The sequence below is a fragment of the Cyrtonyx montezumae genome, unplaced genomic scaffold, assembly GCF_038088225.1.
Source record: "Cyrtonyx montezumae isolate F1298 unplaced genomic scaffold, pur_monq_1.0 scaffold_10, whole genome shotgun sequence".
Classification (NCBI taxonomy): domain Eukaryota; kingdom Metazoa; phylum Chordata; class Aves; order Galliformes; family Odontophoridae; genus Cyrtonyx; species Cyrtonyx montezumae.
Window position 1 is genome coordinate 54,111,363 of NW_027071826.1, and position 14,891 is coordinate 54,126,253.

Sequence of the window (14,891 nt, forward strand, 5' to 3'; positions counted from 1 at the left end):
AAGGAATATGTTCCAACATATAAGTATGTGAATGAGCTGGAAGTTTTAGACCCATTATTACTGGATAACTCCTAAACTCCATTATTACTCATAACTCCTAAATAAATAAATAAGAAAAAAATCCACCACCATTCCACACAAAGGAATGTATCGATACACTGAATTCCAGGTCAGGAAGCTGAACCTGCAACAGAGAAGCTAAGAGTACACCAACCCTGGTCTAAAATCTGGAGCTAAAGGTGATTTTCAGTGTCAGGGTTGAAGATGGTGGGGAGGAATGGGGTGAAAGAAGGACTTCCCTGGGCATGACACTCATCTGCTGGCTTTCTACCCCTCTTAATTGTATCTACAGAAAGAAAGACATACTAGATCAAGTCTCCAGTTTAGCATAAGGGGAAAAAACTCATCAGTGCAGAAAACACATAGCATGATTCAGATGACTGTAAGACAATTTACTTCTTTGTTCTGGAAATAGCCCTGGTGATTTTACAGGAGTTAATATATAAAGTAAGACCTGCAGTTTCGAAGTGGAGGAAAATATTAAGTGAGAGAGGACAAGAAAATAAACAGCTAAATTTAACAAGTTACGTGTTGCAAAAATTAATTACCTAGCTGCAGCCCCTAGGGTGTGATCTCAGGACATCTGGCAAGAAGTATAGAACTGTGCTCATATTCTTTGATATTTATATACATTTAAGTCTCAATTTTTGCTTGACTGTGGTGTAATGCATGTATTTTGTTAATAAAACAGGCTAAAATGTCTAAGAAATACATATCCCTCAGTAGGCCTTTAGAACAACAAAACGGTGACAAAACTTCTGAGGACCAAGCATGGCTTCTTCAGGCAGATTGTAGAGGATGTGATACTGTGTATGGGGGTTTGTTAGCTAAAGATAGACTGCTGGTAAAATGCAGTGTGCACATTAAGGTTAGTTCTGTGCAGAAAGCCAAATCCTGAATTCCTTTCTTGTTACTCTGCAGAGACATGCCTCCTGCTGAGACAGGGGGAGAAGTAGCCCAAGCAGAGACTTGGACAGTTGTCTTTTTCCTCCTTTAAATTATTATTTTCTAAATTATTGAGAAGTTTCTGTAGCACTGAAACAGAAAGGAGCACTGCTTTGTAAGATCTTTCTGTGTACGCTCTTATATTTGACTTTGGCAAATAGAGTGGTATTCATGGCTCATACTCCGCAGTGCACAGAGATAACATTAATGCTGAAACTGATCACTTTTCCAGGTATGAGAAAAGAAGACATTTTAAATCTCCTAATTAAAAAGTGTCAGTAAAGTTAAAAAAGGAAACAGCCAGAAAGCCTTTGCCATGGGAGTAGGCAGAAAGTTTCTCAGGTAAAGAACATGAGCAGTAACAATCAGAAGTGATGCAGAAGAAGGCCACAGAGATGGGTGTGGAGATGTCAGCTGCTCAGATGAGGGGTGTTGGGCTGAAAACAGAAGGACAGAAAAGCTTGTTCTGGCTTTCTGGGATGAAAATGCCAACTTAAGAGATAGAAAAACAAAGCCTGAACCTGCTAAGGGCTGAAGACTATGTCTTTTGAACTTATATTTTTGTAAGAGACCAGTAAATAGGGAATTGAAATGCACTTCCCCTGTAGAAGACCTGGCATAGCTAAAGATGTTCAAACTGGGTACACGGAGATGAGATCAGACATGCTCAGGGGGCTCAGACTGACCTGGACAGAACTGAATCTGCCAGAAGAACTCCTTGAAACATTTCAGTTTGTGGCTCACTGCACTAAGAGAGGCCTGGGAAAGAAAGAGAAGGACTAACTTGGAAATGAATCAGAACAAAAACACTTAAGTATATGCATCTGTTTACCCTTAATCCTGTGTATGTATATAAAATTAAGATGCTAAATGAGGGGTCCAGAAGCACAACACTCAATTCAATTTGTGTCTACAAAGCCTCCTTCTGTTGGAGCAGTGCCACTTTAATATGACTGAAAGTTAATATCACCCCATGGCACTGTACAATATACTTGGAATCACAGCTTCCTCCGGTGGAATCAAGTAGTTAATTTGCCAGGTGTGTGAAAACTTACAGCAAAAAATAAGAAAAAAGTACACCAAAACACGAGATCACAAAATAAAATGAAATGCACATGAAGTTTAGGCTTGAAAATGCTCCCTCTGACATTCAGAGGAGCTGATATTTTAGTTACATTTAGAGCTCACAGATGTCTGATGACTTGGCACCAAGCGAGATGTGATACCCGAATTTTCCCCACACTCCACAGAACACAATGTAATTAACATGGAGCTTGTTAGCAGTGCCCTAAAATAAAGCAGAGATTTTCCTGTTGTCTTGAATTATGCATTGTTCCAAGGCTTTCTGGAGAGGAGGAACAGCTTATGCACTCAGCAAAGCAGTGGAAGAGCTTCCTTGTGCTCAGATTACCTCAGAAGTTATTGGTTTTCCTTTATATCTTGTGGTAAGAAGAGGAACATTAACTTGTATGCCTTCAAACCCATGAACATATTGTACAAAGATGTTCAGTATTTATCTTTTAAAATATTTATTGTATCAAAGAGGAGAGACCTTAGTGGTTTTTCCAAAGCAAAGAATCTGTTTCAAAAAGATGAAGTGATATCGAGGAAAACTTCCATTCTTAAGGATTTCTAAGGGCGCTAAGGATACATACTGGAAAGAATTAGGGACCATGCAGGGGAGGACTGGAGTTCACATAGATCACAAATAGGGCCCACTGGAGGAGGGCTAGTGAGAAGCTACAACTGCTGAAGACAGCTAAGTGGTGGCTCAGAATGTCAAGTGCATTCACTCCAATGTTCATACAATCTGTGATGCTTTATTGGGTATTTTAAATAGAATGATGGTATCCTTCAATTAAAATACTAGTAATTTGAGGATATGCTGGCATTGCTGCCTTGGATTCATGTGGTTTGATGCAGATGTAAAGATAACATAAGCACCCCAATAAAATCCTTATTTTCCTATCTTGGATCCAGATTGCAGATTATTTTGTGTCACTGACCTCACAGAAATGTAAGAAATGAATTTTGACCACATTCAGTCTGGGACTGATGTGATGATTGTCAGCTTGCTGGGATATAAAACTTAAACAGGAATAAAATACAGGAGAAGACATGAGAATCATCAACACCTTTCCACAAGACTCCACTGACCTCAAACATTGACTAAATATGTAAGTTTCCTTCCTATTTATTTTTTGGTACTGTTATACTAAGCATTTCAATACCTTTCTACACAGAAGGGCTACGAAATAGCAGTAGAAAGTGTCCTTAGATCACTGGAACCTATTCTGGCAGAGCTTAGTGGAGAAGGTGAAATGTGTTGGCTGCCTCTATCACCAGAATATTATGCCTTGTATGTATAGATCAATAATTACAGTTTTACATGTGAGCTTCTCTGTATAGAAGCTACTTTATATGCAACAGAATATCCACACATTCTTCCCACACAATATTTCATGTACTATGATTTGATTCAGTCCACAAATAAATCAATATTTGACCTAAAGAAGAATTAATTCTCTATGTTCCATATAAAATAAAAAATAAAAAATTGAGGCATGGAAAAATGAAGTGACAAATTAAGACCGTAATATCAATTCCAGACCCAACACTGCAGTCCAAGATTCTGCCCACAAACCCATATGTCAGTTCCATGTTACGGTAAGCACAACTATTTTTCAAATATGCATTATAAGCTTTTTTTTTTTTTTTTTCTTAAACCACCAATATATTCCTGTATAAATGGTGCATGTGGATTTATGTTTGGTATATTTTTAAATAGCTCATCTATTATCTGAATGTCTATAGTGTTGCTCAAACCCATGTAACCTGTGATCTAAATCAACAGCAGTTCCTCCCAGTACTCTTAATTCGTTTAAAAACCATTTGAAAAGATAAGTCAGCAGAAAATAAATGATTGCTGCAACCTTAGAGAAGATGTTTCTGGTTTTCTAATTCCAGCAGTAAACAGGCACCATCATAAATTCTTCAACCGGTGCATTGGTATTAAGGTTTTCTAAGTAGAGAAAACAAACCTGACTATCTAAGAAGCAAACTCTTGTGTAAAAGCCTCCCTGTGCTGTAAAATTATCCCATGATGTATATCATGGGACAACAAAATAGTGATAGATCAATGCTGTAAAAGATCATTACCCATCCTATTAACGAAAGATAAGATAATATACTTCAGTCCTTGGCTAAGTTTCACTGTGGGTAATTGCATCCCACTCACCAAGTGTTGCATAGCTTGTCTGTGTTCTAAGAGAATCGTTACTCTGTTTCACCCCCAGAGGTTGGTGCATTTCTGTCTGTGTAGCGTGACAGATGGCTCGATGTCCTCAGGGGTCCTTTGCATTTAACTCATGAAGAAGTACAGGAACTGAAAGGAACAGATGTTCCTATAATATCTGGGTAAAAGATAAGCCCCCATATCTACTTTTAAGATAAATACTTTTATACTGTTGAATTTCTATGCAGATACTCATAATAAATAAATAAGTAAATAATTTCATATACCAGTGTAATTGCTTAGGCAGTCTAATAGACATTTGTTATAGGCTGAATTTTTATTGGAGGGTTGTTTTCTTCTGTTTGTTTGAAGTGCTTTGTTTTCACGGTGAAGTGTGGTATGCGGTCAGAAAATAAAAATGACATTTTTCGTGTGCTAATGGTTTTTACCACTGGGGGGCGGAAGCAGCAGTCTCAACGCCACGGTGGAAACTGCACTTGCAGAACACGAGCCGAACACACCCTGGATCATTTGAAAACCTGGTATTGCCTTGAGAAATAACACTGATAATTTATGTGTTTAAAGCAAGATACCATAATAGAAGCAAAGAGTTACATTATGATTTTTAAAGCATATTTACCCTATCCTCAGTCCAAAGTGACTTGGTATTACAGGCATGCATTTAATGGCACAACTAAGATTTTAAACTCAGAACTCTTTTTTTTTTTTTTTTTTTTTTCTTTTCAGAGATTATATCATGTTTTTTAGAATGGTATTTTGTCACCTTTTGGTACACAGGAAAAACAGATTTATTGGAAGTAATAAATGTGTTCATATGAATTTAAAGTAACACATAGAATCATAGACTGGCTTAGGTTGGAAGGGATCTTAAAAAGATCATTCATTTCCAACATCCATGGACATGGTAGCCGAGCACTAGATCCACTAGAATTTCTTTCAGAAATTGATCATGAAATGCATATTCATTTGCAACCTCTGTGTGCATGACACCCAGGAAGGAGCAAATCCATTTGTCAGTGTACTGGCAGCAAAGGTAAGGTAAAAAAATGTATTAGAAATTCATCCCCAGTAAGTTTACAGATGACAGGAAGTTGGCAGGAAGCACTGATCTGCCTGCAGGAAGAGAGGTAGTTGAGTCACTATTCCCAGAAGTGTTTGAGAAATATTGAGGTGTTGTACTAAGGGGCATGGTTTAGTGGAGAAATATTGGTGGTAGGTGGGTGGCTGGACTGCATGACCTTGGAGGTCTTCCCCAAACTTCGTGATTCTACGATTCTGTGACTGATGAAAGTTTTAGCTTAGGGTATAGTTTGCTTTAACAATACTAAATCTTATAGAAGAGGAGTGCAAACTGCCATGTTGATTTTGTAGTCCTCAAAGTGGATTTTGCTATATTTAGATACAATTTGGAAGTTTGCTGTGGAAAATTTTGAGAATAATGTGTAAACTAATATGAAAAATGGAGTGAATTACACTTGTAACTTTCCATCTCTTTCAATTCACTTGTTAAAATAGCTCAGTCAGAAACCTGTGAAAAATGGATTATTTACAGAAATCTACAATTTTATATTGTATTAATCTCCTACCAATGTTCTTAGGAATATCTCAGAACTATGTTTTTCACTGGATGGCTTTCAGTTGATTCTCTTTGCTTCTGGACAATACACGGACACTTAGCAGCGATGTCTGTACTAAAATGTTCTGCATCGTGTTTCATTTCACCCAATACTGATGTCAGTGGAAGAACTCACAATTGCTTCAGCTGAGTTGGAATTAGGCTTATTGTGAGAGAAAAATGCAGGCAAGTGTTCATTATAGAAATAATTAGTAATAACAATATTGATGACACATTAATGCTATATATTAGTATGTTAGTTGTTTCCTCTAGAAACATCTCACTCTTCCAAGATTAAAAAATTAATACATAATAATTAAAAAGCGGACAGGTCTGTGTATCTTTCATAATGCTACTGACACTAGTTTTCCACTTTTCTTATTAGGTCCCAATCTGAAAAAGTAAGAGCTGAGTTTGGTCAGATGTAGCTCAAGAGTATCTGCATACAGCATGTGATAGACATAAAATTTCTACTCTAAGTGCTTCCAGCAGCATTTTATTCATGATAGTTTTTCATTATTCAATGGCAAATTGTTATCATGTGATTTTACACAACTAATGAGTAACTTATTCTCCTCCTGTAAGATACTCAGGAATGTCTTATCTAGCCTTTAAATTATGTGGTATGAGAAATCATTTCACTTCTCAAAATCAGTCATTGTTTATTTACTAAATGCTATGATTTTGATATTAATTCTTGTTGCTATGTTAAGCCATAGGAACAATGTCACTTCTGAGCTTTCTAAAACAGGGTCAGAGCTTCTTCTTGCTCACAGTGTGTAAATAAACAAAACACTCTTGCCCTGCAGACTTCACAGTCTCACATTCTGAAAAAGAAGTGCTCATCGTTTTTTATAAATGCTTGCTTTGTGGAATCCAATCTCATTTCTTCTCCGCTAAAGATTCCTGGCCCCCCTTTAGGTATACAGGTTTCCTGTGAGCGTCTGCAATGGCACACTGGAGCCATGAAACACTGGGAAGACTTGCTTATATAACTGTCTAGGCTTGCATGTACAAGGAAAAGTCCTTTCAGCAGTGCAATGGGATTGGTGATCCTATACATAGCCCTATGCTGAAAACTACATATAGAAAAGACTGTAATATAGAAATAAGCATTGTGTTGTGATGCTAATTAGCAGTGTTTCAACTGCATGTAATTTTGATTTATTTGATACCGTAATACTTAATGGTCCTTTTACAACTTTTAAAAGAAATATTGAAAATCTACATATTTGTCATTGTGGGAATTTCACCATTGAAATAATTAGCGTTCCATCTACAAACGAGCTCTGCTGCCGTAGAACTTCACTAACCCAACACCAGAGGGCAATATGGGAAACGAATGTTTATATAAATCCGAAGAGTTGGATGCTTTTAGGATGCTGCAGCTACAACACGCGTTTTCATCGGAAAGCCTAACTTTACATTTTATCATCGGCTAAGCAAGGCAAAGAGCTTAGTAATTTTAGATGATATAGTTTAGAACACAAGCCGTTGTGTGTTTGTTTGTTTTTGTAATTAACAAATCTACAGGGCTTTAAGATTAACATGAGTCTTAAGAGAAATTTAATGGATCTGACTAAGGAAGGAATATGTTTGTTATCTACAATCTACTGCAAAATGATAAAAGTCAGAAAATTGCAGGTAGATATTGGAAAGTGACTCTGTTGTCAGCACGTGCCAAGCTCATTCCAGTGCTATAAATATTGCCTAACAGATCTAAATGCTATGCTGGCCTGTTACAATGCACAAATGCAGAGGACACAAAAGACACGAAAATGTTAAGACAAAGTGATCATTAACACGCTATAAGATAAGCTCTGCGAGTCCGTATGGATCGAGAGATAAATACACCTATAGGATAGATGATATTCGTAGCAAGAGCGGAACTATTTGCAGCGAATACCATCAGCGCGGCTGACTGCAGGAAGGCCCCGTCCTTTCCCCGCAGCACTGGATCTCCCGGGGGCGATGCCAGTCCCCGGGGCCGCTCACTGCGGGCGCTGTCCGTGGTGCTGAAGGGATCAGGGCGGGATGGACGCGGAGCTGTCCGTGGTGCTGAAAGAGGCGCGGCGCGCTTAGGTGCCGTTCGCCTCCGCCGCCTCCTTGGGGCGCGACCCGCGGGGCGGGCGGCAGCAGCGCGGTGGGACCGGAGCTCCTCTCCCTCCGACCGATTTAGCTCCGGGCGCGGGGAACTTCGGGCGCGCCGCTCTGTGCCTACCGCGGCGAATCGCACCCCTCCCCCTTCGTTCTACAGACTGGGAAACCTCCGGCATCAAAGCACGATTCCTCTGCAACGCTCCCGCGGGGGGCACTCCGTCTCCTCCCAGCCAGGCATGGTACAATCTGAGCCCGCCGCCACTGAAGCCTGCGGGGCCGAGAAGACTTTCTGACCGTGCCTCCCGGTTCCGCTCTGCCAGGAAAGCCGGGGGCTGCCTGCAGCGCTCAGCCTCCCGCTTCCTGCCGCACACAAGCGCTCTCCCTCGCCCTCACTCCCCCTCCTCCCCCCCCCCCCCGGCTCTACACGCCGTCTCTCCTGCTCTCAAACACGCGCGCACGCTTTCCCTCACTCTCCCTTTACTCGGAGGTGCACTGATAGCCATTTAATGACGGGAAAAAGTTAAGAGATTAAACAAATATGAACCATCGTTGCTCGTAGCGGTGCCCTATCCAGAGCAGAGCAGAATCCAGCGAGCATCACTGCAGAAATGGAGTCGGTAAAACAAAGGATTTTGACCCCTGGCAAGGAGGGATTGAAGAATTTTGCTGGAAAATCTCTTGGTCAACTCTACAGGTAAGATTGAAATCTATTGGAGAACCCTAGTTCCTAGGAACTGGAAGCTTTTGTTAACCGTGAGCTGCTGATCGAGGTCGAATAGGTGTGCTTCGGGAAGGTTAGTGGCGGAGGGGCTGGGAGCTGTTTATATATCGCCGGTATAATCTGTATACTGGAAACTAGTGCTGAAGCTTCTCAATATGGCACCCTCGTAACTTCTCTATCTGATTCGTAGCTGGTGCCAGTGAGTATGTAGCCAAAGATTACCCCATATTTCTCTCACAAAAACAGGATCCCATCTTGAAACCACCATCTGCAGAGAGCAGCTCCTCGTGTCTTTGTTTTGTATTAATTTTGAAACGTGCTCACAAGACCTTTATTGCTGCTTTAACCAATAATTAAATAACAATAATAATAATAATCTTTCCGAGTTTCGATTAGTCTTGTCCCTTGTGTAATTCGTCGTCAGAAGAAGATAAAAAAGGATGTGTATAAATAATTGATGTCCAAATGATTTTTTTTTTTATTTCTGAAACTGAAACGTATAGAGGACTGCCTTTAATTATTTATCCGTCCGCACTGAGAAGCATCCACTTGTCTTATAAGTAATATACGACTGCAGCTGCTAAACGCATAGGCATGTCAGCATGTTTCTGTGTGTACACATTTCTACCACCTTCAAGCTCTGTATACATAGAAAACAGACAAAAATCCACGCATATCTTAAAAGGGTACGTACTAAAGTTGACACACTGTGCACCATTCAATCTAGTGACTTTAGTGACCTCCAGGACGCCTGAGAATAGCCTGTGAAATTCTAATATATTTTGGATCTTCTCCTCTGCCGACAATTATCCCAGAGTTGGTTCAAATTACAGATTAAAGCTAACTGCGGATTTATCCGTCTACTGTAGGTCACGTAAAAGCCTTTTTTTCCATGCCTATGCGGCAGTATTGGGCACAAGCACAAGGCTCTTCCACAGCATGAGTCACAACTTCTGCTGCCATTTTCAGAGGAGGGGAATTATTACCGAACTGATAAGACAAGGTAATTTTAGCAGGAAGAGAACAGTTTTGAGAAGGAAAAAATCAAAACCAAAGCCAACAGCAACGTCGTAAATACCCCGCATTTTATCATTACACTTGAGTCATCTTAAATCATGAGGAAAAATAAAAAGGAATAATTGATAACCCAGAGTAACTGCTTAAAAATGTCGTTAAGGAAATAAACATTCTTTTCTCCTAAGTGATTCCACAAAATATAAATGAAGCGACCGCGTCTACTGCTTTTAGTATTGTCGTACAGTGAGTAATGTAGAAAATATTTTCCAGCAGAGCTCCGTTTGAACTCTCCAATTAATTAACGATTAATTAATGATCCAGTTGCCTTTTTTTTTTTTCTTCCAGCATAGAATCGAACTATTTTTCTCCCCCGATTCTAGGAATTAAAATACTTTTCGCGTCCCTTATATGTTAGCACCTTCCTGAAGACAATCCCGTTTAGTGGGAAGACACTCGTGGATCTTTTTTTAAGCACAAACGAATTTTTAATTTTAAAACGGTATTTTTTAGTATTTACAACTTTGAGGCGATAAGAAATTGCGCTGTATTAAAGCATGGAAATAATTCTCCCGGCAAATAAAAAGTTCGAGGATTTAAACTGAGAAACTACGGGAGAAAGGCTCCCCATTTGCCCCAAAGCACAGACGGCAATCAAAGCCTGATTACGCTAATTGTTAGCGCCCCATTAGCCGGATGAGTTAACCTTAAAGAACAGCTTCTCCGAGGAGGATTTCTGAGGTGAGAAGACACTCCTAAGGCGGGGGGGTTAGGCAGCAGAGAGCTTGGTGTCGGGACATGGTCACGCACTCGCTCCTCGTGATAGCAGAGCTAGGATGAAAGCGGTTAGTATTTCTGTCTTTTGAAGAGAAGATTCAGAGGTTCAGCAGCAGCTTGATACACCCGATTACTTTTATTAGCCACACGGTTTTTGTAAAGATTTCTACCAAAGAAGAGAGAGAATTTGCTAAATAAGCCTTCATTGACTGCGGGGTTGGGATTTTTTTTGTATTTTTTTAATTTATTTTTATTTTTTGGGGGGTGGCAGGTGGAGTGGAGGAGAAGGGACGTTATTCGGTATTTTTTCTGTTGATTCGACATAGCTTCAAATGGTCATCTCCCTCCAGATTCCTGGACATTGATTTCTTGGATATAGGATGCCCGTGTAAAAGCAAGGAAGTACGGACGGTGCGTCAGCTCAGAGCTGAGTTGGGAAGGTGGAAACATGTAGCTAAGCAGATGCGGTCTTTAGCAAAGACTTCTCCGGAGATGTCAGTTCTCCAAAGACAGTCATGGTTTTTCTTCCACTGCATGTGACAGCCATTTTGCAAATCGAAAATAAGTATCAGTGCCGCCGCCCCACCCTTTCTATTAGTATTTCTATTGTTCCCAAGCCAGAAGCAGAATACACACCAAGCTCGTTCCCCCTGGTGTTACAAGTACGGCACAAAACCTTCTCCAGAAGACTGTTCTAGTTTCCGTGCTCTACCTCTTGGGCTACCCAACATGGCGCCTCCGCAGTGGCTAGAGATGATGTCTTCTTAATGCATCCTACATATTTAAGCAGAAGTCTTTAATGATAGATGAGCAATATTCAGCTAGAGCTCCTCCCTGGGTTTCTGCGGCGGCCTGACGCGGGGGGAGGGGGGAAGCTGGGGATGACTAATCGTGACTCCCACAGGTCACAGCTAGAGAACAGCTGAAGGTGAACGGAAAACAAGGAGTAAACACCCAAAGCAAGTTGAACTGGCGGGGGGAGCGGTGAACTTAAGCCTTCAGCTACCCGAGGTGGCTGCGCGTTCAGGCAGCGGGCGGCAGGGCTTGACTTTCCCTTCTTGTGTCGGTCAGAGTCCTAGAGAAGAGGCAGAAGCCCGGAGACACCATCGAGCTGACGGAAGATGGGAAGCCCATGGAAGTGCCCGAGAAGAAAGCCCCGCTTTGCGACTGTACCTGCTTCGGGCTGCCCCGGAGGTACATCATTGCCATCATGAGCGGACTGGGATTCTGCATTTCCTTCGGGATCAGATGTAACTTGGGAGTGGCCATCGTGGACATGGTCAATAACAGCACCATACACCGAGGAGGAAAAATTATTAAAGAGGTGGGAACCCTTCCCTCGTAACTCCCATGCCCTCTCGGTGCAGTTCCAGCCTCAGACCAGGCACCTCGTGCTCTGCCGGCTCCGCGGCGTTCCTCTGCCGTAGTGATGCTCCCGGCTCCCGTGCCCCTCCTCGGTTCTGCCCTCCCCTCCGCACAGGACCTTCGCTGGGGAAAACAAAATCATTTCTGCCAACTATTTCTAATTTGCCATTGCAATTCCCAGCGCAAAGCTGGGAAATTGCGCTAGAATTAGTGGACTGATTTGTCCTCTTTTTGCACACCTCGTAGGAAAACGCAGATATCTCGTGAAATAAACATAGGGAATGGAAGACACCGAATAAACGACTGAAGCGGAGAGGGGGAGGTTATGCAAGAACGTTTGATAGGTTGAAAGAATTTGCACTGAAAAGGCGTTACATGATAAGAGCCTTGTTAAATCGCCTTAGAGTGTAGTGGGAGAGGCGGAGTGACACGCAGACGAGTTAAGCACCGAGGCGAGGACACCAAGCCCGTGGTCATCCCCGAGGGCCTGCCTGCCTCAGGCCGGAGCCGGGGGCAACCCGGGGGGGTCCGCTCGGTTCTCGCTCAGTTCACCCACCCATCCGGGGTGGGGTGCCAGAACCAAGGCGGGGGGAGGGGGGGCGGGGGGGGGGGGCTGAGGTAGCCACCAGTCCCGGCTGCCGTGTGCCACCGCCAGCCTCAAAACCTCAAACCCCCACCCCTCGGAGAGCTCCTGCGGGCACTTTCTTTAACCTGTCACGATTACAGCCTTCCTCTTCTCTTTCTGTCCTTCTCTCCTGGTCCTTTGTTCTGGAAGAAAGCGAAGTTTAACTGGGATCCTGAGACAGTCGGCATGATCCACGGCTCGTTTTTCTGGGGCTACATAATCACCCAAATCCCCGGAGGGTATATCTCGTCCCGACTGGCAGCCAACAGGTAACGATAGCCTAAATCTCCCCAGGTTCGTGCACGGGGAGGCCCCACAAACCCTCCGCCCGGCTCGGAAGGAAAATAGGAAATCAGGGGAAGTGTCTGTTTCCATACTCCTTACAAACTGCCCGCTGGTTTCACGAGAGGTCTCGGCGTTTGTTTCTTTTCTCGTTAAAAATGAGCTTGCGGAGGTTGTGGCAGTGCCATTCAGAGGCAAGTTCAAATACTAATTATTTCCTCAAAGCCTGAGAGATTTTTTTTTTCTCCTGTTGCCGCACAAAAGAATGTTATGATTTAAATTTTTTTTTTTTCCCTGTGAAAAAGAAAACCATCGGCAGGAATTTTCCATTAACACAAATGAACTTAGAATGGTCAAAAACACGTTTCAATGAGACTTACACAGTGAAAAGAAAGTGCAGATGGTGCGGGGACTTAAGGACTGGTTTCTATGGTGTCTGGCCATTTTTCAAGCACCCAGGGTGCGATTCTACCTGTTAATTAGATCCACTGAGTATTCAAGACACATGAGGCTTTCACATCCATACTTAATGCCACAGGCTCATCGGTGGGCGAAACAGCAAAGGTCCTAGTGCCTCTCTTCAAAACCATAAGAAACTAAGCGCAAATGGATACTAAAATCAGCAACATACATCTTTATCTCTTCTCGGAAGCGTGCAACATGAAAGGTAGGCATAGGCTGATAGAGACACGTCGACTGGGAAGAAAGCAGACTTGTTTTTGTTTGAGAAAGGGAGAGAGTATTTTTGGCATAGCTCTCCAAAGGTGAACACCTTATAGACAAATATCTACATTAACAATAAAGAACATTTTCTAATGGACAGATCCTCTGTAACTGAGATAACACTCATCTGGTAAGCAAACCCAGAACGTAACATATATTCGAGTAGGATATGTATGTCAGTTTACAGGTGCCATCTTTTTGATAATGGCTCAAATCTGAAAAAGCCATTTTGAATAACAACAGGCGCCTAAACGGTTCCTTCTTTGAGCTTTTTTTTGCATCTTTTCAGAGTATGTAGCACCTCAGGAAGTCTAGCGTGAGTTAAGACTGTCGAATCTGACTCAGAGAAACAAAAGCCTGTCCTTATTTGCCCTAGTAATGTCAGTAATTTGAACCAATACAGCTTCAAAGCGGTGCAGCTACAAAGATTTACAAGACAATAGCACGGACATTCCCAAGAAAAGTCAGTAGTTTAGGCACGCCACCTGACCCAGGTCAATTAACTCTTTCTCCTCTTTATGAATATTTACGCTTGCGTCAGTAAATGTAGACCAGTTCTAATTGCTAATCTGGACTTATTTAAGTCAACAATTTTTCATGCTGTTACTATCACCGTGGAAGCTCCTGAAACACCACAAGGCGAATGGCCACATACACCACAGGTTAAAGGAACTAGGCATGACATGCCTGCTAGTAATGCCAAACAGTGAAACATGGATAGTGTCTGCGACTTTTATTTAGTTTGCAGATAAACAAATGGCATAGAACAGAGGTTTGCATTGTTTGATGTTACGGTTGGAACAACACCACATCGAGGAGTTCAAACTCCACATTAGTTCCTGAATACTACAAATTTTGACAGCTGCATATTCAGCTAGAAATGAACTGTAGGGTTATGTGACACCCAAAATAAAGTGCAAAGCTTGATGTTTGTTCATTTTCCAAGAAACCCCACATTAGAAGACGTCTCAAGTGCCTAAAGTACCATTAGAATGTAAGCTATAATGTTCTGTGGGTTTTTTTTTGTTTGTTTTTTTGGTTTTTTTTTACGTATTCTACAGCCTCAAAACCACCCTTCAAACTATGGTGAATGAGAGCCAAGACCTTTTCTTATTATTTTAAGTGTCTTTTTTTTGTTTGTTTGTTTGTTTTGTGAAATCAACAGTTTCCTTTGCGTTCAGAGCAAGTTTAAATTAATACAGAAAAGATAACTTAATGTATCCTCCATGTAAAAAATAAAATTCTACTATAGCATCACCGCATTCAGGACAAGCTATGAGAAACAGCCCTTAATGAAAAAGGTTATTATGTATCAAAAAGATGATAGTGTGAATGAAAAACTTATTCCCAGGTGTCAAGAGTCTCAAGGATGGAAACTGGGAAGAGGGTTAAGGTGTGCTTTGTGAGC

At 41.6% G+C, this 14,891-nt stretch overlaps 2 protein-coding genes across 4 annotated transcripts in view; both read left to right on the top strand.

The window, feature by feature from the left end:
* ANO5 (anoctamin 5) overlaps positions 1-14,891 on the top strand; it is a 704,596-nt gene that overhangs the window by 511,278 nt on the left and 178,427 nt on the right. The gene's annotated exons all lie outside the window — the stretch shown is intronic.
* SLC17A6 (solute carrier family 17 member 6) overlaps positions 8,407-14,891 on the top strand; it is a 32,730-nt gene continuing 26,245 nt past the window's right edge. Inside the window, exons 1-3 of the mRNA XM_065755411.1 lie at positions 8,407-8,670; positions 11,560-11,812; positions 12,629-12,747. Of these exons, the coding sequence (XP_065611483.1) occupies positions 8,585-8,670; positions 11,560-11,812; positions 12,629-12,747 (458 nt within the window). The 5' untranslated portion in view covers positions 8,407-8,584. The remainder of the gene's footprint in view (positions 8,671-11,559; positions 11,813-12,628; positions 12,748-14,891) is intronic.